This window comes from Molothrus aeneus, chromosome 6, assembly GCF_037042795.1.
Source record: "Molothrus aeneus isolate 106 chromosome 6, BPBGC_Maene_1.0, whole genome shotgun sequence".
In the NCBI taxonomy this organism is placed as follows: Eukaryota; Metazoa; Chordata; class Aves; order Passeriformes; family Icteridae; genus Molothrus; species Molothrus aeneus.
Genome location: NC_089651.1, coordinates 34,252,828 through 34,277,519, shown reverse-complemented (window position 1 = coordinate 34,277,519; position 24,692 = coordinate 34,252,828). Strand labels below are relative to the sequence as shown.

General features: G+C 34.1%; 1 protein-coding gene across 4 annotated transcripts in view; it reads left to right on the top strand.

The window, feature by feature from the left end:
- NOVA1 (NOVA alternative splicing regulator 1) overlaps window positions 1–24,692 on the top strand; it is a 139,033-nt gene that overhangs the window by 85,057 nt on the left and 29,284 nt on the right. For all 4 annotated transcript variants that reach the window (XM_066551648.1, XM_066551647.1, XM_066551650.1 and 1 more), the window contains one exon: window positions 17,917–18,083. In XM_066551648.1, the coding sequence (XP_066407745.1) occupies window positions 17,917–18,083 (167 nt within the window). The remainder of the gene's footprint in view (window positions 1–17,916; window positions 18,084–24,692) is intronic.

The window sequence follows — 24,692 nt, the reverse complement described above, 5'->3', positions numbered from 1 at the left end:
CAATCTTTTCATTTCAGGCAAAACTTAAATAGCTCTTTAGGGATTGTTTGGATAAGATAACAAAGAAATTCTTTGTTGTTACACCAGGTACTGTATTTGTGCAGTTGAAATCAAGAGGGCTTCAACTGTACCTTACTTTCTTGTCATTATGTTAGCTTGCTGCAGATACTAAGAAACTGTATGAGATAATACTGATAACATACATACTTACTTAAGAATTCAGGTAGTGCCTTTTTATGGTTCTATCATACCAGCGTGAAAAGTTGTTTATGCAAGGAATAAGGTGGGAAGCATTTTTTCAAAATTCTTCCTTGCCATACCCGTATCTTGGCTTATTTTGTGTCTTACAGTCTGTTTACGTCAATATTTTTGCCTTTTCCTCAACAGAGACTGCCTTTAACTTGAATTTTGTGGTCAAGATTGAATTATCCTCTTTATCTTTTCAACTACTTTCTTATTTATGTTCTTTTTCTTCATAGGAACATAAAACATGACTGAGTCAAGTACCTCTTTGTTGCCATTAACTGTGAACTCTGCTTTTCATGTACCTATATTTCCTTTTGAACTGCAAAATTATGAATTGTATTTTAACATTCCTCCCTATTACTTATAGAACTAGGCTCTTGGCTTTGCCTCTGTCAAAAGTTCTTAAAATACCTAGTTGAGGATTGTCTGATATTGAAGTACGTAAGACACGAGTAGGTATTTTGACAAATACTGGTGGAGGAAAAGCAAGTCCTAAAGGACTGCCATAGGGAGTTAATAGACTGAGTCAGAAAGTAAAATTCTTGAGTACCCCTTCTGAGGATTCTTTACGGGAAAAGAAAAAAAATTTGTCCTAGTTATGATGTCACTAATTTAGTTATAAGACCCAGAATATTATCTTGAAGTAGCTGGCAGATAAGTAAATCTGAATTTTATTTTAATATGATTTTAATAATTAATGCAGCAATCAATAGAGTATACTTTCAGAGAGATGATTGATTGAAGTATCCTTTAATTGCAGCCTTTAATTAGAATTGATGGCTCACCACCCTAGTTCTTGTCTATTATATTAATAATTACAAAATTGATTTGCTTCCATTTTAATTTTGATCCAGTGAGGAGCTGTGTGGCTCAAATTCACATCCTTGCAAATGAAGGTGACTTCCTGGCAGAGATGATATGGCATTGCCTATTATTTATATGCATGAAAATATGTGCATGTAAACTATAGTTGTTAACGTAATTCTCTTTAATCATGTCCTATCCAATTATTTATTTTAGGCAGAGTGAAGGAGCACTGGCAGTTAGTTACTGGGCTGTTTTACTTCTTTATTTTCTCTTTTGTTGTTATGTAAAATATTTCTCAGTTAGAGACAATGACAGTGGAGCTTTATAGTGGTAGTTGCAGGAATGCCTGGTGGTTGGTACAAAAACACTTGAGCTTATTAGCATTATCAAATATGTGTTACTGGTTTTTTGAATTTTTTTTCTTCTATCTCACTTCATGCAATTTTATTATAAGGCCATTCATCTTAAAAATTTAAAGAAATACAGATAGACACAGCTTTTTTAATTACAAATGAGGTGTGTATGTATCTATACATATGTAAAGGATATAAAAATAAAATTAAAAATTATATAAAGTTATACTAAAAAATTATCTTTCCTGATGGACAAAGCAATGCCTTACATTCATCCTTTTTATTTTTGATTGGCCTACTTTCTTTTTGACATTTCTTTGCTTTAGTAAACCTCCAAGATCTAAAGAATATAGTGTTCTTTTTCTGATACTGGAAAAAAAAAAAAACCCAAACCAAATAAACTGCTGGAAGCCTTTGTGGTGGATTTTCAGCAAACTGTAATTCACTCTACTTTTCTATATCCTTCAGGTGATCTGTTAGATGAGATACTGTAGTGTTGATTAGAAAAGTTACTGTAACCTTGCATACTGTAAGAGATACTGTAAGCAAAATATTTGTTCTGAATCCTTGCTGTCTTAAGTGCTAGTGATGTCTGTGGATATTCCAGCTTAAAATAATTAAAATACAGTGGATTTTTTTTGTGAAATATCTCTGTCTTGTATGTGAAAAAGATACTGAACTTTTCCCAAAGGGAAAGCTGGTCTCATGGGTGATAATTTTTAAATTCTGGAGGTTTGTCCTTCTGGATTTCCTGCAGGCTGCCTTTTTTTTATCATGGCTTGTTCAGACATGCCACAACTTAAAACTTAATCACTTGAATAGCAACTGCCTTAGAAGATATTATTGGGTAATGGATGGAAAAGCCTTGATTATTTCAAGCTACATTTCCATTTTCATATAAAGACCCAGAGAGCAGAGGAAGAGCTTTTTTGATCCCTTTCTGATTGGTTGTCACTTTGGAGACTTGAGATGCACATTTCCTAGGAGCTTTTCATGACTTGCATGGTAGGTAGATCTGCATTAGATGGTTGAGCAGGGTTCAAATTCCTGGTTGGGGGCAATGACCTCTAATTACCACTAGCACATGAAATTTCTGCATGTTGCAATTTCTTACCAAGTTCTTCACTCTGACAGAGGTCAGGTGATGTTTGACAATTTCTGGAATGAGCATCAGCACTGTAGTCATTTACATGCTACCACTATAACCACTTTGTAGTGCCTGCATGAGGGAATTATCTTGATGGGGTTTCCTTTCAGATATTTGATTTAGAGTCAACTTGGAAAGAAATGCACTTCTAATAGGACAAAGTGATAAAATTGATTTGGGAAAATAAAATCGACATCAATGAGAGAACTCTGAAGCAAACTGACTTGCATTGTGGTGGTTGAAGTTTTTTATGTTAACATTAATAAAATGGATATTTTTTTTTCAGAATTTATAACTACATGGTTCTAGATATACATCAGGAAAAGACAAAGTTGAACCATCAATTTTAAGCTTAGATTTCTTTTGAATACATACCATACAAAACGGTCTTCAATAATGGGAGCAATACCTACCTCCAAGTAATAAAAAAATAGTGTGTCTTGCTAAAATGTTGGGAGGTTCATAATCTTTAATTAACTGTATTTTGAAATGTATGTTCTAGAGGTTGGTATATAACAAATTAAGAAATACATTCTTAGGCATCCAGCTCCTAATGCTTTCTTAATACTTTTCTATCTTTTTTGCTGCCTGTATTTTACTTAACTAATAGTGAGAAAGCAGTTTTCCTGGTGCTTCCTCATCTATGTAAATAAATGTACCAAAAAATAGGTATCTTTCCAGTTGTATTTCTCTCTGATTTTGTCCATCACTGCAGAGAGCTTTTGCAGAAAAAGGAGAGATCTGAGAAGCATACAAAGAATAGAAAATCCTACCCTACTCTAATTCACAAATTCTCACCTACTTGAGTTTGTGGCATCTATAGCAACCCAAGTCAAGTGGCTTTAGATGTTGAACTCTTATGGTACCATTTTTCTTAACCAACAGCATATACCACACTCCTTTCTGGTGTTTGCACATTAATTTGAATTTTATGTCTGTCTGGTGCTACTGAAGGAAGTCCCCTGTGTGTCTGAAAGGAAAAGGTGAAACTGCATTTGAAAGGAGCCTGCCTGCTTGGAAAACTTTGTAATTTTTACTTGCATTTCCTTGAGGATTTTTGCTGCAGAGTTTCTTGTCTAGATCTGTGGCTAGATCTGTAGGGAAAGGAAGCTAGAGCTACCTCTTTGTAGGAAAATCAAAAAACCTGGGTGATTGTCTTTTGGGAGGCCTGTCTTGCTTTAGGAAATACTGCCTTCTGATTTTTTTTTTTTTTTTAATGAAGAGAAAAAAATTCATGGGATAAAGGAGGAGGAATGAAAGAGGAAAATAAGTTTCTTGTCTTACAGTTTTTGTTCATTTGTTAAGGACTAATATATTGTTGAACCTTATAGTATCCATTGGAGAGGAAACTTTCTTTCTCAGGCTATACTCAGGACAAAACATTAAGGAGAGGTTAAACAATACTGCTGCCACGCAACTAAAGAGACTTCCTGTTACTATCAAGAAAGAGAGCCATGGTAATATGATACCATTTCTATCAACCATCTGAAAATACTACTTTCATTAATATCTCCTGATAATCTTGACCATGCTCTCTCTGAGAGCTTACTTGCAAAGCTTTCTACAGTGTCGCCCCCTAATACAGCAGAATTTTGGACTTTAGCCACAGGAATTTAACTTTGGCACTAATTCAGACAGTTTCTAGACTCCATCATGATCAGCCCTTTGCACCCTGGATTACTCTCCTAATCCTATAAAACAGAGTATCCTATTCGAAAAAGTAACTTGTAGCACAGGTACACAGCTGTCCTGTCATGTCAGTGAAAACAAAATACATTTCACAGAAGCACAGAACAAGGCAGGTTGGAAGAGACCGCAAGGGGTCATCCTGGGGCACATGGCACAGGATTGCATCCAGATGGCCCTTGAATGTCTCCAGTGAGGGAGCCTCCACAACCTCTCTGGACAATCTGTTCCAGTGCTCAGTCACCCTCACAGTAAAGTTCTTCCTCACATTCAGGTGGAATTTTCTGTGCATGTTTCTTCCTATTACCTCTGGTCCAATTACTTATCGCCACCAAGAAGAGCCTGGATCCATTGTCTGACACCCTCCCTTCAGATACTTTGACACATTGATGAGGTCCCCTCTCACTCACCTCTTCTCAAGGTTGAAGAGGCTCAGCTCCCTCAGCCTTTCCCTGTAAAAGAGATTCCCCAGACCTTTGATAAATTTTGACCCTTTAATATGTTATCTGTAGATTTCAACAGATATGTAGATTCCATATCTTGATAAAGTCATCTGCTTTGTTTATAGCTTTATTTATTTAGGGCTTTTCTACAAAACCAATAAGTAACACTACTTTATAATTATTTGATTCAATGATAGGTGAAGTTTCATTTAAATAAATTGTGCCAGCAGTGTTGAATTGCACCTGGGTGAATGTAGAATAAAATTTTTAATGCCAATTTCAAAAGACTCTTGAGTGGGTCATGGTTGATGATATATTATAATTATGTATGTGAGAAGGAAACATTACAATAATAATCAAATACTGATACTTAATCTGCAATTCTAACATGGTGCAAGCTCAGGTGGAATGCTCTGTAATGATTTTAAACTTGGAGAAAACTTAACGAGTAAAAATAATTCTCAGAAAAAAAACACTGATTCTGTTATAATTTAATAATTTTAAAAGTTTGGGAAAGTGGCTTTTCAAATTTAATCTTCAAACTTCTGTATCTGTGATGATTGCTTATAAATGAACAGCTGCATCTTCATTGCCACAGGCTTAAATTAAGGTCCCAAAGTCCCATAGGTTTTGAATTCCATAGCACGTTAACAAGAAATATACAAATATAGAAAGGCTCATGTTCTAAAACTGAGCACAATGCATGTAATATTCATGATTACTAAGGCAAACCAAATACAGCATTACACCAAATGCTGCAGTAGAAAATGGTGTAGAAATTAAAAAGGTCTAAATTACTGGGTTCATTGTAATCAACGGTCGTGTGGTATATTTTTTTGCTTATCTTGTATTTGAAAACTTACATTTAATGTCATCTGCATATCTCATAATTTCATTATTCAATCTAAAATAGCAGCTATTGTTTAAGGAGTTTTTTTCCTCTTTCTTGTTCAATTTTTTATTGATCTATTAAATATTTCTTCTTTCCTTTGTCATGCATAAGTACCTCAGTTATTATTTGCTACCTTTTTTCCTATTGTTTCAATAATTTGGCCATATCTAGAACCCATAGTCTGTAATATGTTTTCTTAAGAGTGATACAAAAAGCTGGGAATAATTCAAAGTATTATGACCTCATAATTTTTCCTACTTGAGTATAAGTGTCATGAATACAATTCAGAATGATCTTGGTATCAAAATATAAGTATCATGGCACATAAAAAATTCCACCATGTGTTCTGAGCAGGAAATGCAAATTCAGTAGAAGTAAACCATTTTCTACACTTGACCCAGTATATATATTGCTCAGTACTCAGGAGGAATTAGAGTTGCACGAGTTCATTTAAGGAACTTAGTTTTTCATTTTATAAATATATTTCTAAGGGCACCATTTGTGAATGTAAGGAAGGTTTACCAACTTCGTTGAAAGGCAAAGTTCAGAATGTCCCAATCCTAGTTTGTCAAAAACCCACAAAAGGGCTAAATAGACAAATGGATAATAGTTGAATTTTGATTTTTAATTAATATATGCATATATTATTGCTTCTGAATGATGATTAGGACAATTTTGAACAAGACACTTGATTTGTTTGATCAGTCTCAGTGTTACCTTGCCTGTTGTTTTGTGAAACAATATTGAACCCTTTATAAACATGGTCAGCATTTGACAAAGAGACGATCTTTTCTCAGATAAAAAAATTCTTACGTCCATTTAAAAGATAAACATCTTTGGATTGGAGAATGATGCTATGAAATCCTCTCCTAAAGGAGGGCATTCCTTTATGCCTGTATTTGCTGTCCCCAAACAACTTTGGGAAAAGCTTCTGTCAGAGACTGCATCTTCCTACCTTAGAAAAATGCAAATCTGTAGGGCAATAGTCTTCATTAATTCCAGCTTCATGAAATTACTTGGATTTTTGGATGCTATTTTTCTTGTGATTCTGACCTTACTTTTTCCTATGAGAAAAAGAAAATTTCAAACTGCATTTTGTATCATGCAGGAATAATCAATCCATGGATTAAATGGTTTGAGAGAAGATTAAAAAAATCTAATTAGGCTGGTAAATTCTTTTTCAAATGGGCAAAAACAATTTCCTTGACATAAAAAAATATCTCATGAATGATCAAAGAATAAGGATTCTACTGAATTTGGGTTTTCCCCCATTTCAGGATGTCTTAGTCCCTCATTAAGCTATTGTATGTATTTTACAATACTCCATGGTTTGTTTTTAGTGCTAAAAAAGATTTCAGAATGAATAGGAATTTCATTTCTATTTCGGGCTGGTTTATTAGTTTCAAGGAGAGAAATCTAGAATTAGATTTGGAGAAAACCAGGCAGATTTTAAAGCCTGACATAATTCTGATACGCTTGGTCAATAACAGCATTAGGATAATTCTCCATGCTGGTAAAACAGAGGATATGTTGTTATTACTAAAGCTTTTCTCGGTCTGTGCCTTGTTCTGAGTAGGCACAAATTAAAGTTTCAGAAAAGAATATTGCTGTGTATAGCTGTGAAATACCATCTCAAAAATTACAAGATATCAGTAGATGGTTTTTACTTTGTTTATTTTTGTTTCTGTTTGTGATTAGAAACTACTTACTGCAACTTCTTTATTTCTAGACTAGAATAAATGCTTTGTGCTAGGCTTTTGCCTTGAAGGAGTACACTACTTTTCATTTATAGTTGTTCATATAATTGTTTCACTTGAGAGAGCAATTTCTAATGTCCTATGTATTTGCACCCAGAAACATATGCTAGGCATATTTCAAATACCTGTTTTAAGAAGGGCATCAGGCATGGATATGCTTATATGCAATCATTCTTCTGACTAAAACTTCTTTAATTTCAAAAGTTGAGCTGTGTTTATTTTGGGATATATTTATTTTGTGTATATTTGGGTCAAAATGTATGACTGATTGGTTAGCATTTTTCCTTTGTAATTTGTTTGATTTGTGCCAGTTCTCCTCCTGCCTTTTCCTCAACTTTTGCTGTTTCCAGTCAGTTCTTCTGTTAGACAATTTAGACAGCTCCTTTTGTGTTAAGTAGTGTTGGTTAAGAGTCATTAAGCATCTTCAACTGCCAGTGCTTTGGATATACCAGTTTTAAAATTAATCTTCCCATTCCATTTATTTTCAAATAACACTTTTCATATTGTGAAAATTTAACTAGTTTTCTCTGTTTCCGGACACTTGAAATGCATTCTTGAAAATGCACATTTTTAGCATTTAAATTACATTCCAATACTAAGCCATCAATGCTGCACCTTTTCCACAGATTAACATTTTCTAGGTCTTCTCTCCACAAGACACCTTATTTTTTTTCCCCAAAAGAGATGTGTGAGCATGGCTAGTAATAATGAAGATCTGAAAGACTCCACAAGTAATTAAGATTTGAGGGCAACAAAAAGTAATTATCTTTATAGGTGGCAGGTAATTTTGGGGTAAGGAAAAAAAGAATAGGCAAAGGGTTGTTAGGTCCCTCAGACACATAAATGCTTTATGGAATTTTCACACCCTTGTTCAGCTTAACATACATTACTGCCATTCATTGGCTTGCTAATGAATGTGAAAAATTGTACTTTATTTGAATAAATGATGCCATCTGAGTTTGTCACAATAATATTAAAGAAGCATATCAGAGTGCTCCCACCTACTCTGATGCTGTTATTTCTAGGGATAAGAGATCATAAGTTTTTGTGAGAATAAATGCTCTTTAATGATCCAGCTCTTGCTGGCCAGTGTGATCCTGCTGCAGGAGTCCCATCCCAAAGGCTCTAAATCCTGTAGTTCCAGGTGGTATGGGACGTTTGGAAGAGTGTATTTGTTTCTTCCCTCAGCAGAATTACTGAGCTTCAACTTCTTTCTTGTAATAAGTTCTGTGGCTGCAGGAAAAGGGAAGAGCAGAGGGATGGTGACTGCACCCTCCCTCCTCCCCATCCCCAACACGGGTACCTGCAGTGCTCCTCTGCTGCTGACTTAGAGAGGCTTTCTGAGCATCCCTGGTTTAGTGTTAGGCAAGGGAATAGACTTAAAAATTGTTGAGAGAAGGGCCATTCTTGGTACAGAATTCATACAAGTGGTTGGCACAGACTAGGTACCATTCTTGAAGTTCACATTCCTCATTTTTAAATCTGCTTCTATCCTATAAAAATGAGCTCTCAGGCAAATAGAGAAAGGAGACCATTTCACTTGTATTTGTATCTGTAGAGAGTCTGATTTTTAGAGATGAACTTGTCTTTTGTTGCCTGTTGAGGAGAAGAATCAGTGAGGTTCTTAAATCTGTAACATTTTCCTTGTGTTACTGCACAGCAGGTCCATGGAGGAGTATCTGAGCACCAGTAACTTACTCAGATTAATTAGAAATTCCAGCCCATGAGATGATTCTTGAAAAGCAGCTGTGGAAAAACTCTTATGCCTTGGAGTCCTTTGAGATGCAGATTCCTTCCTTCAAATCCAATAATAAAAATAATAAACACATTGTAATCTTGTACCATTTGTATGCACATTAAATTATTACATTATTCTTTTGAATAGTTGAAAATACTCACAAAATGACTGGCCTTTAAAAAAGGCTCCTGTCTGGCTCAATCAGTACTGGCAGGAGATCTTTTGTTCACTTCATCTGATTCTCATTGGTACTGAACTTCCCAGGGCTATTATATCTACCTTGGCTATTTTGAAAGTAATTTTGTACAAGAATGAAAATAGTTCAGCAAATACCTGTGAAGCAGGAATTTTTGAGTGCTTAGGAAAAAAGAATGTGTAGCTATAAAAATAGAAAAAGAGCAACTGTCATCCAGTGCAAAAAGTTGTGAAAGAGTCCTATTTAAAAACAGTTCTGCCTACATAACATTTTTTACTCCTTTTTATTGTAGACATATGAAATGACAAAATATTTATAAATTTATATAAATCTTCTGGTGGGCAGAAATGAGTGTGACATTGTTTCTGAGGAAAAAATCCCTTTATTAAACTTTAACTTACCTCTTACAACACCAAAATCATTTTACATAATGCTTTATTCCTACATCCAGGAAATGTTTTTAATGCTGCTATATTAATTATTATCACTTTAGTAAGAAGAATAATTCCTATTTATGTTGTATAAATAGGAAAACAGTGTTGTGCTATGTGTGTATGTAGTGAGCCTTTGAGGAGCTCTCCATCTTGTCTAAACTAATACTTAAAGTTTCTTCTCTAATTAAGTGTGAGAACTTCTTATCTTTTTGGGATGATTCCATCTAAAAGTAGATGGGATGCACTGGATGTTCATGGACATCTGTCTTTCTTAACCAGCTATGTTGGTTAAGGGCATAAATTCTAGAAAACTAAATTTATGGGAGATTAATGCCATTCATAGAAAAATCAGCAGGATATGATATAGAAGGGTTACAGTTTGGTGATCAGGAAGGAGCTGGGAAGACAAGGAAAGATAAGTGTGACATAGAAAATGTTTGAGTAGTAATCAGAAACTCTTCTTACCATATGAACTCTGAACTAGAGTCTGCTGCTGTGGAGCTATGGATTTAATTAAAAATACAGCACATAAGATCTATTATGAGCAGAGCATGGATTAGACTAGCACTTAGGGATGAAAAAAGGAGGTAGGTACAAAAAGAATGTGGTTTGTGTTTATTTGGGCCTATTCTGGATGTATACAGTGCTATAATGCTATAATGACTGCTTCACAACAGGAGCTCATCCTGGTTTTGACAGAACACTCTTAATCTGAAAGCAAAAGGTGTGTGTATCCTTGTCTCTCTCCTCATATTTCTGGACTACTCTGCAGAATACTTCTAATGACTACTAGAATTAATTGCTATTACATGTTTCTTTACATTTTATTCCTACCTGGAATTATGCCTCTAATGTTTGCCTTGAATGTTATAGATAAAGGTGATTTCTTGCAGGATCATGACTTAATTTAAAAAGCATTCGTTAGTAATAAGCATACTCTTGAAAAATCATGTTCCCCTGATTGCTGTCAGTGTTTACCTGCAATATATGGGAAAAAATATACATGCAGTCACAAATATTTTAATAGAATTTCTAATCTAAAGTTTGAGTATGGCTCATTTACCTGAAGTTTGGTATTTGCTTCCTCTAAACAAATAAATGTCAATGATTGTATTATGTGATTTGATTTCTTGAGCAGCTCAGCTTATCCAGAAGGATTTTCCAAAGCCTTTCACAGGCTTCTAAACTATGGAACTTGAGAATTATTTCTAAGGAGAAAAGCTCCTTGGTGATTTCAGCTGTTACTACTCTAAATTATAAAATGTATCAGTTCCTACAATTTCTCAGAGTACATATCTTACTGTTTAAATGAGTGGGTTTTCCCCTTTGGTTGGTAATTGTCATGTAGGAGGCATTATGAACAAAGGTTCATATTGCTATAACATAGTATAAAAGCAGCAATTGTGAAGTGAACATTACTTTGCAGGAAAAAATAGTCTCACACTCTTTTGTTAATAAAAAAATTCATTTCAGATATGTTGAAAAAGATATGGTATTTATTTTCTTTCTATTCTTTGGTCCCCTTCTAAAAATAAGGTCAGTTATTTTCTTTTCTCCAGAAGATATGGTCTTCTGGTAATATTGTGTGTGCTTGGTTTTAATGAGTTTGAAAGATTTACTTATCATTAACTTTCACATTTTCACCAAATTTCACTACTGGATTTTTAATAAATGTTTACTTATTTAGATGGTTACTCATAGGGAAAAAATGGTAACTCTGTGCAATATTCCAGGCCCTGATAATCTAAAAAATACATGAATAATCAAATGCTTACATTCCATTATTAGAAAGTATGACAATGGTGAGCCCATTTCCTTTTGAAAAAAATCAGAAGTATATTGAAGTCCATCAAGTATGTTACCACTGTTAAGAAAAATTGAAGCAGATTTCTTTTTGTTAGCAGAGAGTACCATGCAATCTGGGGCTCATCAAAACTCATGTGATTTTTTTTTTTTTTAAGGAGAACATGTAAATAGCAATGATTAATCAATTTATTTTCTATTTTGTTTAAATTCTATGTTTTATGTTCCCATTTTTCCCTATGTAAATGTTATGACGGATTCAGGTGGGTTTTGTTTGATTAAACAGTAGTTCATTTGTTATAGATAATTTTACAAATAATATATTAAGACAAAAATTCCCACCAAAAAAATTATTAAAGTATAGTGCTTCTTTCCATGGTTTGAGGGCTTTTCTGTTTCCAGTGCTTTTGTTGTCCAGAACCATGCTTTCCCAAAGCGTAGGTAAAGTATGTTCGCTTTCATTGCAGCCATTTGGGCATTAATTTGTACACATACTTTCTCTGTGAGTGTTTCTCATCTAAGTAACAGTCCTACATAAAACCATAGAAAGAAAAGAGAAAAAAAAACTGGCCCTTTCCTTTGGTTTTGGAGACATTTACTACCTTTTGCAGTGGAATCTTTATTTTTTATTAATAACTCTTAAACAAGGAGAAGTAGTTGCAATCCTGTCTTACAAATGACAGTATAGTACTAATAATAATTCTTCATCTGTCTTTATGTAACTAAGTTTCTGGGAGATCATCATCAAAGCTGTAGCTGATACACAACAAAACAATTTATATTCAATGGATTGTTTGCTTTGTAAGATGACTTATCATCTTTTCTAAACCTTTAATAATGATGAGGTTTGAGTTTTTTTAATTTCCGTGCTTTCTCTCTCATATGGGAATAATCTGTTTCTTTAGTCATGACTACGTTAAACCTGGATTCATGGAATTCAGTCTTGTGTCCAAATCACAACAGATTGTAAACTTGTTTTCATATAATTCTGAGGAATCATACATTTCATAAGTTTTGCAGAATTTTTAGACTTGATCTATTTCAATATTTGAGTTCTAGTGAAAGCTGTCACCTATTCAATCACAGTGAAACAAATTGGTATGTATGTGGGTATGAATAGGTATGTGCACACATATGTGCATGGCTGTCCAGATGTCATATCTAAAAGATGTGTTATTAAGCTGAGTTGAGCTTCCTGTGAATGCACCCTTATTTGTGTGAGTGTGCTAAGCAAGCAGCTCCAACGTTATTTTGTCTGGATGAAAACAAGAGCATCAATGTCCTAGAATTTCAACCAGCCCTTGTTTCCCCTTTCATTTTGGGAGGTCTGGCGTCATCAGGCTTTGCTTTGAGAGACACCTTTCTGTCAGTGAGGAATATGGGTACAGATTCTGTGTTAAGACCAATTAATTCTCTGTCAAGAAGCAAGGTAAAAAGGAGAGAGATAGGAACTAAAGGACAAAACTGTCCAGTTGAGCTTTCTGTAGCATTTCACTTATCTGTGAAGTGTTACAGAAACACAACACATATCTTATGTGTTGCATTTAAGACTACATTTTGTCATTTATATGACAAAGGGGTTTTTTATGCATTATGTTGAAGACCCTGTAAGATACTTCTAACACATTTGAATTGAAAAAACATTTTTATTTTATGACTTTCATTTTCCTAGGATTTATGCAGATGTGCAGTGGAAGAGTTCAAGAGTTTTATCAGAACTTCATGTTAAGCAAGTTACTGACAATTTTTAGTTTGCTTGGCAATAGTGTCCAAGCACAGTTCTATTTCCCCAGGGGTTTGCAAGATCAGTTTTTGGCTGAATCAGTCTGTGTGGTGTTCTATAGAATCCTACTTTAACAGCCAGCTGATCATGGGTCACAAGAATGCATGTATGGGACATTGGGTTTAGTAGAGTGCTGTACTGGGAGTTGTCAAACAAAAAGTTTAATGTAAATGAGCAGATGAGAGACTGTAGTGCAGCTTTCACTTAGTTGAGGTTTTAGCTTCAGCTTCTCTCACAGGTTCTCACTTTTAGTATCAGAGAAATTGGCATGGTACACTGGAAAAGTACAAGGAGATTTAATTAGTGGATATATTGGGATTACCCTGGGCTGCTATTGCATTGTGCTTTTTAGGTTTTCAAATTCTCTTTAAGATTGACGTAAAAGCCCAATGTAAAGTTTATAGAGTCATATAAATGCCAGAGATTTCTGAAAGGTACCATGCATTCCCCAAAACATTTCAGCTGAGAAATGCTTCTTATTTTCCAAAGATACAGAAGCACATTTAACATTTAGTGAGCATTTCTGTGAACAGATGAACTCCTACACATTGAATCAGTCTTTAAGTAAGCATTTTAAATTTTAATGGCAACCATGTATAGATGTGTGCCAGTTAAGTACAGAAATGCAAACATCAAAAGCATCAGGATCATTTATCCTGTTGCATCTCCTGCCATTTATTCTAATGGTTGCTTTAAAAGCTGTATCAGTTGTCCAATAAATAAATAGCATTCTCTGAGAAAAATCATGGTCTGTTGTTTGGAAGTTCTTGAAAAAATTAGTGTGGCGTCCAAGGATATTTGCCAGAAATAAAATTTTAGATAGTTACCTGAGGTAGGAGGAAAAATGAGTTCTTAAAGTTATTGCAAGCCTGTTTACATTTTAGTCCTAATTTATTAGATATCAAAAGAGTCTTTTGTCTAGTTTCCTGTAAATTGTGTGATGCCTGCTAATGATTTCACTTTTCCCTCTCCTATGGAACTGTAGAGAAAAAAGAAATAGTCTATATAATGCCATGTAAAAAAAAGGACCCAAAAATGCCTCCCTCAAAACTAAACAAAAAAAAAATTAAAAAACCAGATTAAGGTTTCCTTTTTACTCTGATGGTTTTACATTACAATTTTTTTTGGTGAGTGTACAGGCAAAGGTATTTTTGTGTGATTAGTATTCTGCCTCTTATTTGAAAAGAAAAAGTTAAAACCCACACATGCAAATTGAATTTGGATTCTAATATGAGAGGAAAGAAATGACACTGCACTTGCACTTTTTTTCCCCCTTAGGGGAAAAAAAAAACCAAAACAAAAGATTGTAGAAACACCAGCAGCATGTTTTTAGATTTCTTTTTTTTTTCTGATTCATAGCTACATGCAAATTTCTATGAAGGGCTTTGTTATTATTGGACATGCATAAAAACATTTTTTGTGGGTTTATTTAATGTACAGGGGTGATGATCACCTATTCTACATTTAGCTATTATCTTTGTCAAAATTATTCCTCTCTTGTATATGTTTTGTATCTTCATATATAAAAGGCAGTGTCAATACATGACCCTAGCACCTAATTGAGTTGTAAATAATTTTTTAAAAGAGAATCATTTTATGTTGTTTATGCTTACAGAACATAAATAAGGGCAGTGAGATTGGTAGTTAGATTTTCTTTGTCAGCTATTTCAAAAATTAGGTCTGCCTTTTAAATACATATTTTGAAAATCATATAAAAAAATTATACATACGGATGGGTGAGCTTTTGTTCACAGAAATGTGAAAAAAGGATTGGATAAAACTGTTAACTGAAAATTATAAGCAATCTGGCACTTTAATTCATACACTAGAGAGCCTAAAAGTTCTTAAAATGACAGAAATTTCACCAGTGTTAGTGATTTGTAGGTTTATTTTTGCTATACAGGTTGGTCATGTAGCTGTCAGTTTTTCTTTTGCATAATTCTTACAAATCATTTTACTTTAGTATCTGACTGAGAAGCTATTACAGTTTGAAGGAATATGACAACATTGCTTTAAAAAGATTAATACAATTCAAAACTGTATAGGTATACAATTCCTCCACATTTTATAACTTTTAAATTTTTTTGTGCATGTGACTATTAAAGCAAATATACAATTTCAAACTTTAACTCTGCGTGAGATGTGTTGTTGCACAATTTTATTTTTTCATGGAACAGCGATTTCTGCTACTACATTCTAGTTCATACGTACTGAAATGTAGCATGCTTGGTCTGAGGTATTACATACAGCATATTTTTATTATGCAGCACCTTCTGAAATAGCACAGATTGCAAAACACCCTTTAGTCGCTTAGCGTCAAGTGTACCGAAATCGCTGTTTGGCACGGGCTGTTTTCCGTGCAGGTGTTTTGACAGGAGCCGTCCCTGTTGAGCGCTCTCGGGATGAGCTGTGGCTGGCCCGTAACCCGATCTGGGGCTTGTTTGCCTGTGTTGTCTGCAGAGGCAGGGAAGAACACTTGCATTAGCTGCATTGATCAGCCCACCTCGCATCGCATCGTTTAGGAGACAATTAATACTCCCTTGTAAAGACTCCCCGGAGCATTTCCTTGGAGCTGGATTGCTTTACACAGAAACCACAGGCGGTGTTTGCAGAAGGGGAGGGAGCCAAGTAGGAAAAAGCAAAAGGGCATCAAGAAAGCTTTGTCTAGGAACCAAGTTTCATTTGCTGTGGTGACTTTCACTCGTGGCAGTCAAACTCCCTTTTCTGAGAAAGCATTTGGAAAAGAAAATTAGCTGTATTTTGAAGCTGGTTTGTTGAAAAGATGCTGTAAGAGGTCACAAAAATATTTGTAAAAGCTTCCTCTTGAGAAATATGCGTTTGATTGGGAGACTTTTATAACTTGCAGTTAAGAGTGTAAACATTCTAATTCTATGTTAAGGATTAATAATCTGACATATTTGGACATATTGGTTGACAGGTTTTAATTCTAATTTTAATTATTTTTAGATAACATATTTTGATAGACCAAAAAAAAAAGCACGTTTCTTATTCTGTCTTTTTTGCTGTAGTGCTTCTACCAGTGTTGAATTTCAGTATTGCCTGATACTTAACATAAAAATCAGATTTTAAGTATATGTGAATAAGTTATCTTAAGAGCAGGCAAGGCTCTTAGTGTGCTTCTTCTTCTTTAAGTAATAAAATATTTAATATTAGAGATAGAAGTAGGTGAAGAGTATGAACTAATAAAACCTAATTTTTTTCTTGGAAATTCCAAAGGTTACTGTACTGTTCTCTGTTAAAGTCTATGTTGCATTCTTGTAAGGAGCATATCTTAAGATGATAAAAGGTGATAAAATTTTATGTTTTATATAAATATAAAATTGAATGGAAGGGAATACTATGGAGAAGGTTGCTTACCACTCTGGTACATTAATCTATGTGAGTCCATGCAGGTTGCACAGTGGAAATGAGGCCAACCAACATGTGGTGAATTTCAGAAATTGTTGCAAACTTGTTGGTATTTGCCACATCATTCTTATGTAGAGTGAATGAATTTTATGTGGGAAAAGATTAATTTGTGACCTTGTATCAATAGTATTTACTAGGAATATATAAATGAAAAATATTATTTTATTTATTTTTGTGCTAATTCTATGGCTCAGATTTGTTATTTTGCTCCCGTTCTCCATAGTCTTGAAGCAAAATATGTACTGACATTGAATAGAGATATGGCTTATAGATATAGATATATCTGGCTTATCTTTGCAACACAATCAGTACTAAGGTACTACTATATTTTTAGGAATACACCAATATTTTGATAGTTTATTTTATAATTGTCTTCTGTTAATAGAACTGTTCTACTGATATTTGAAAACAACAGTGAGGTGATGAATATAAAAAAAATTGTGTATATTGGAAGTGTAAACAATATGTTTTTGAAAGTATGGATTATGTGAAATTCTAAGGCAGTTTTACTTGAGTGTGTAGGTTGTCTTATGTTGGTATTCCTGTAGAATGAAATTGGAAACTACAATATTCCTTTTTAAGTTCGTTTTGAGGGGTTTGAGGAGTTTTTTCCTAACTCCTGTCAGATCCTGTTTTTCAAGTCAAGACTGATTTTCTGGAACCTATTTAAGTGGTTTGATATGTTGAATACAGAACATGGATTGTTTCAGTGAAGTGTTATACTCTTACCCTTCAGATGGGTACTGGAAGGTTTTATATTTGTTTAGTCATATCAAATCATCTAAAACCAGTCTCCTCACAAAAAAAAAAAATCAAAGAACTATTTTTCAACAGTTCTGCATCCATCTTCAGCCATCTTGGAGATGTTTTTAAATAAGAAATCAATAGATAAGAACTGGTGTTGATTTTCTGTAGCACAAACAGAACAATTTCATTTTGGAAGAAGGTTATGAGTATTCTGACTGATGTTATCCAGGCTGATTTGGAAAGTTAGTTATTGTGGGATCTATACCAATAGCTGTTTACAATGCCTTCACACCATCAGTATGTTATCTTTCAGAAACCTGTCATTTGTTCTTTTAGGGAGGTATTGTTCATTGGTTTTGCAGCATGCCTTTGAGTGCCATGTTTGTGCCCTAACTGAAGCAGTTTGTGGGACCTTGAAGAATCCTCAGCATTCAGATGACTTTTGGTATTTGCAGGTACTACGGAGCGGGTGTGTCTGATCCAGGGAACAGTGGAAGCACTAAATGCAGTTCATGGCTTCATTGCAGAGAAGATTCGAGAAATGCCTCAGAATGTGGCCAAGACAGAGCCTGTCAGCATCCTACAGCCTCAGACCACTGTTAATCCAGACCGCATCAAACAAGTGAGTTTTTGCTTGGGAATAGAGAGTCACAGCAGCTCCTTAGAAGTCTTAAAGCTTTAGTGCTGGAAGGGGTAAACATAACATGTTCTTTAAGAAAATGTTATTTTAGATTTTATTAACTTGCTGGTACTCTTTTTTTCCTTGTACTTACATGTTCCATGTTTCTCAGCAGTTCTTTTAGACAGTATTTTATAAATTCCAACGCCATGCTCTAATGTGTTTTTTTCATAAACTTTTCTTTACTGTACAAGGTGATAATAGACCTCTAGGTCTTCGTTAAAGATTGCTGAATTTTAATCTTAAATGGTGAACCTTCTGTAAATCTTAAAATGTTACTAAAAATCACAGATTAACTGAATGTTCTTTTCATTTATGTATATAAATAAAAGAAAAAAGTTAACTTTTTTAGACCCTAAATAAGATAATTTAAAATCTTGCCTGTAAGAACTTGAAAACCTAAGGATAATTTACTTGGGAAGTTTTTTACAATTTCATTTTATATTATTTTTGGGCGTCTTTTTGCCTATTTTTTACTGGCTTCATTCAAAATCTTTGGGTACTGCAAAAACTATTTGCAAGCTATTATTGCCCTAGTTCTTTATTCTTTGATTTTCAATAAAAAATTTAATTTTCAAAAATTTGCTCTGTAAGGAGAATGGGAAATATGCATCATACAGGATTTGAAGTTATTACTAAATTTTTTTCTTATCTCTCTATCCTGTAGAGGAAAGATTTTAGTGTCTCATGTATCCTATGTGGGAAAAGATTGTTTTGTCCTTCTATGCTAGTAAGGTTCAATTTCCTATAATTTGGCAACTGTGTGCAATTATTTTACTTTGTATACAGTGACTTACACAAAATACTTATATAAAGATGTTTTTGAGCAGGATGAGTTTGCAACAGACTGCTTTGGATGGATGAAACTGTACATAAACAATTTATATGATTTCTAATACTTACAACTCCTTTTTTTTTTTCTGTATGCAATAATTTTGCATACAAATTACTCTAGATAATTGATAATAAAATACTAAAAAGAAAGCCCCCAATTTTATAAGATTAGTTTCTCAATTACTAGACATGAAAATTATTATGCCTGAAAGATAAAGATCTGAAATTGATCTATATTTTGAGTGACTTTTCTGCTGATAAAATATTGGCTTTTATGCCAATATTTCTTAATCCAGTGAGAAATGAGTGTTTTCTATTACAATAAAAAGTGGTTTTCCAATTTTGAAATTAAATGAAGCTAGTTTTTAGGTAAGTCAGTAAGATCCTGAGAAACTAGAGAACAGAGCTCTTTAGTGAAATGCCTAAATAATTACTCTCTTGTGTCTGAAGATGATATATCCTGTTGTCCACACTATTTCTTCAGAAAATGTATTTGCAAAGTTGTTGAAGTTGTTTTTCTTTTATTTTGGGGGCTTGTTTTTTGATTGGTTGGTTGGTTTGGTTGTTTGTTTAGTTTTTGCTGTTTTTTTTTTCTTTTTAAATCTTTTTCCTCTTTTTTGAAAATTTGTTTACTTTGGGGTTTGTTGGTTTGAAATTTTAAGTTCACTTAAATTCTGGAGGGATGGATTAGTGAATGCAGTCACTACTAATGAAGCTAAGACAGACTAAAGTACAATGTATACTAGCTTTGCATCTTAAAATATAAACATAATACTTGTATACATACAGGTGCATAATATAACATCAAATATTTGGGGATATGCATGTGCATATGTTAAGCAATTTTAACTACAATGAATTGCTTAAATTCTCTTTTAATGAAGCAATATCTGTTCATGATAAATTATTGCGCTATAAATATTGACTCAATCTAAAATTGACTCAAACCTAAAATCCATTATTTTTGCCAAGAGATGAAATTGTTAGCTTAGTTCTTAGGTAGAATTTGGAGTGAATTAATCTGTCCTTCAGTGTCAGAGTATACTGTACCTTAATGAAAGATATAATACCTTGAATTAAAAATTTAAGTGAATAATATTTTATAACAGGTTACCGTGATTTAGCACTCCAGCGTTCTTATTTTCTTGAGAGTATAAATATGACAATTCAATTAAAATTATTAGTAAAATTTTAATACTAGTAATTTTGATTTTTTTTAAATAAGCTTTATTCTTTGTAATTTCTTCCTTCATGCAAAATTTTACATGGTTCTTCTAGTCTTGGAATGTTACCCGAGAACACTGGCACACAAAGTATTACATTGCAGATTGAAGAAAATTTAAAGTTGATCTACTTTCATTTAGGAACTCTGAAAATGTTTCAGTCAAAAAGAAGATGTAGTTATCTCCCCATGAATAAAGATTCCAGTAGTTGAAATCTTGCAAAGCCACTCATATCTGTATGAGCATGCAGCCCTCATTTCTCTGTTGTAATTTCTCTGTCTTGGGCTGCTTTATCAACATTCACCCCAGGGAAAGGAGCCAAGAAAGAAAATTTCTGGTTATAGATTCAATGAAGAAAGACAGTAGGTAAGACCTTTACTGGCTACTTGAACTTCAGCACTTTCTGTCTTCTGGAAAGGAAGGGGACACAGAAGGGCTGACTCTGGCCTGGCATCTCTCCTTGCTAATGGAAATCATTATCTGAACCTTCTGCCCCTTTAACTTCAGCTTTTTCAGCTGCAGAAGATTTGAAAGCAAATCTATGTGCTTCCTTCTGAGCCTTCTCCAGCTTGTTTTTTTGTCTCTCCTAATCCTTTGGACTTATCAGTAGATACCAGGGAGTTCTCTCTTCCAAGTAGCTCTGTTAGATATTTAATTGACAAATGTTTGTATCTTCTATATCTACACAACATAGACAATCTCCATGGATGTCAGCCATCTGCTATTTCTGTAAGTATCATTAAACAACAACCAACTGGTTCCTGTGACCTTTTTCTTTCCAGAAACTGCTATGAGCATTTAGCCTCCTTTTTCTCTCTATAAATTAGTGTCGTACAAACTCTTTCAAACCATATCGTAACTCACAGGAACAAAAACACATTTTCATAAGACATCATGAGCCTGAGCTGTTTAGTCTTTGTAATCAGCATCCAAAGCTTTGAATTTCACCTCTAAATTAATAGCAAATCTTATGAACAATGGAAAAGGCTGCTTAAATTGGTTTTATCACCTACTTCATAAATTATTACAACTTTTTTGTAGGCTAGTTGAATTTTTCTTCCAGCTTTCAGTTGTAGTAGGTAGCAGATGTAGCAGCCTGTCCAGGAAGCACATGAAACAGCGATGGCCATTGCTGAACTGTGCATTTTATGGAAGGAAAGAGGACCTATCTTAAAGATATCTGTGTTTTAAGCAAGACTTTGCACTGTTTGGCCTTCTGAGATCCCTTCCTACCTGAATGATTCTTAGATTCTATGAAATGTTTAGGTCTTTTAAAACATAGAAAAGAATTAGAATTTCCTCCTCGTAAATCAAGGAAGAAAACTTTAATGTACAAATAAACTTTCATGTATAGAATTTCCAATTAAAGCTTTCACTGGAACCAGTTTCACTTCAGCTTTTTCAATAGATAATTAATGTTTCATGAGTTAGACTCCTGTTTATTAATCATGGTCCCAGTTATTTTATTCAAAATCTACAAAAGTTATTGGCTGAACTCAGATCTGTAATTTCATGTTCCTCTGTTGAAAACAACTGCTTTTAGAGCAGAAATGTTGATCAACAACAAAAAAGAAAACGTAATGATTTTTAAATAAAAAAATTTTCTTTCAAATGCCTATATAGAACCTGAGTTTAAGAATACACAGCTAAAAATATTGGCTTAAATGGAGGAGAGGGTTGGTGGTTTGGATTATGAGTTCTTCAGACTATAAAGGCCCAGTAGACTTCATAGAATCATGGAATGGTTTTAGTTGGAAGGCAAATTAAAGATCATCTAGATCCAACCCCTTTGCCAGGAATACTAGACCAGGTTGCCTTATCCAACCTGGCTTTGAACAGTTCCAAGTATGGATCATCCGCAGATTATCTGGTCAACCTCTTCTAGTGCCTCACCACCATCACAGTAAGGCTTCCCCCTAATATCTAATCTAGATCTACCTGCTCCAGTTTGAAAACCTCATCCCTTGTCCAGTCACTACTCTACCTGATAAGAAGTCTGTCCCAATCTTTCCTATGGGCCCCCTTTAAGTGATGAAAATCTGCTCTACAGTCTCCAAGAAGTTTTCCTGTCTCTAGAATAAACAATGCCAATTCTCTCAGCCTATCTTCATAGGAGAGGTGCATCTAGTCACAAGTGGACCTATTGTGGATCTTCTCCAGCAGATCCATATGTCTCTCCTATCTTGCGAGTCCCAGAGGTAGATGCAGCACTGCAGGTAGGGTCTCACTAGAGCAGAGGGACAGAATCACTTCTCATCCTCATAGACACACTTCTTCTAGAGGAGCCTAGGGTGCAGTTTGCTCTCTGGCCTGCATGTGCACATTGCTGGATTGTATTCAGTTCTTAATCCACCAACATGCTCAGATTCTTCCTATCTGAAGAAACTTCCATTGGTTGCTTAAAAAGCCTATCCCTTTCTGAGAACCCTTTCTTTTCTTTATCATCTGTTGAAGAAAAAAGTCTGTCACCTAGTAAATCCTACTAAACTGTGGAATGAGAAAATTAAAGTTTTCTTTTAAACAAAAAATAAGTAGCTTCATAGATCACAGTGTCTTTTCATCTAGTTAAAAACTTCTCATGAACATTTTTCACTTATCAACAGAGGTGAAAAATCACACCAGTTATCATTCTGTAATGTATAGTAAGATATGCAGAGGTCTTCACAAGTTGCAAGAACTAAAAAAAGCTATTTAGTTCTGTATGTTGAATCCAATGGCAAAAGTTTAGTATTCCATAAAAATATGTATACTTTATCCTGTCCCTCATCTGCTCAATTCTGCTGGCAGATCGCTAGTTTTATTTTGTGTTTTATTTCAGCATGTTGGATACAATCTCAATATTTATGCAAAACTTCGTCTATGAATGCAGTCAAGTTTGTAGCTATTTATTAAGTCTTCTGTGCTTCAAAAGTGGAATGAGAATAGAATATTTTGTTGAGGGATGAACAGCAGCATTCAACTTCACATAAATTTTCAGTAGTGTTTTGGTTCTTCAGAAAATTTTTAAGTTCTCTCATACCTTCTGGTGGCTTTGCAGTTTTGGTGTATCTTTCTGTATCCCAAAGTATCCCAGAATGAAGAGGTGACCTTCTCTTCAAGATTGCTTTTTAAACCTGTATGTTATAGGATCTCTCATGTAACAGCACCAGATCTTGTAGTAGTTCTATGTTACTGTGATAAGTTTTGATGAATGAGGACGTCCTCATTATTTTTTGTGCCTTTTACTGTAATAGTAATTCTAAATTATTCCTTTCATCCAGAGTTGCTCTGGTGATCCAGATGGAGCCTGGTGGTTTTCTTCAATCTTCTTATCCCTTCTTGTCTTTGACAAAACATGAGATAATCTTTCTTCATGATCATACTTAACCATACTTATTTCCTTTCTCAAAGTCAGGTTCCCAAGAGTTCATAAATACAGATGAGTTACCTCTTAGTCTTTTTGAATTTCCCTATGCCCTGTATCTTCTTCCACTCAAAAGCAAAACCAAATGCAGACACTGAAATATAATCAAAATTTATTTTATTCGTTCTTTACAGAAATGAAAAGGTAGGAAAAAAAAAGTCACTGAAGTCATCAAAGTGGCCTTTTTACAGTCTGAATTGTAAGCAAATTACTAATCCTTGATTATTTCTTTATCCAAATTATATTTTTTGAAATGTGTTATATATTTATATAGTAATCTCCAAGATAAGAATCTTTTGGCAGAGTTACAGATTAAAAGAGATCACAGCAGATGTGAAGAAGACTCTGTTTAGCAAAGCAGCAGTCTTTTATCTCTGATAGTGTTGAAAGTCTAGTAAGTCAGTAGGTTGTGCAGTGGGGCCTCACAGTTCTCTCTGTTTCTCATTTCAACTGCAGAAGGTCTTAAACTTTTCCTAAAGTGCATCAAAATATTGACTTAAGCAAATTAGTTTTATCACAGTAATTTCGGTGATTAAAAACACCAATATTAATATATGCAGGACTGAAACTCAGTGTTAGGTTAGTCTTAATAGTTATTTATTGCAGGTAATGTTGTTACCAAGATCTCCTTTATTTGGCAAGCTTTGTAGTGAGAAACTAGAAAATGGGAAACTGTAAATACAGTCACCTTCACATTGAAATTATGTTCTTTCTATGCTTTCATGTCTGTAACCCTGTTTCAATTAATATTTTCTGCCTTCTCTTTCTAGTCCTAAATATATAAATATACTAGTAAGTACTGAGTTAATTGTCTCAGTACAGTTTTAATATTTATTACCCATGGTGTAAGTATTGAAATTTCTGTAGTGTAAAAATGTATATAAGGGTGTCATAGTAATCAAAAGAGGACTCAGAGACCTTTTGAAACACCATTGCAGATGGACTGTATGTAATCTATATTGCCATGGTGCGGCTATATCTTAACTATATTAATCAAAAAATATCAAGAATGGAAGTGTGATGATTTGACCATATTTCTGCACACCCTTTAGTGTATTGTGCTCCCTGAGAGAAGTCTCTCACAGTATAGTC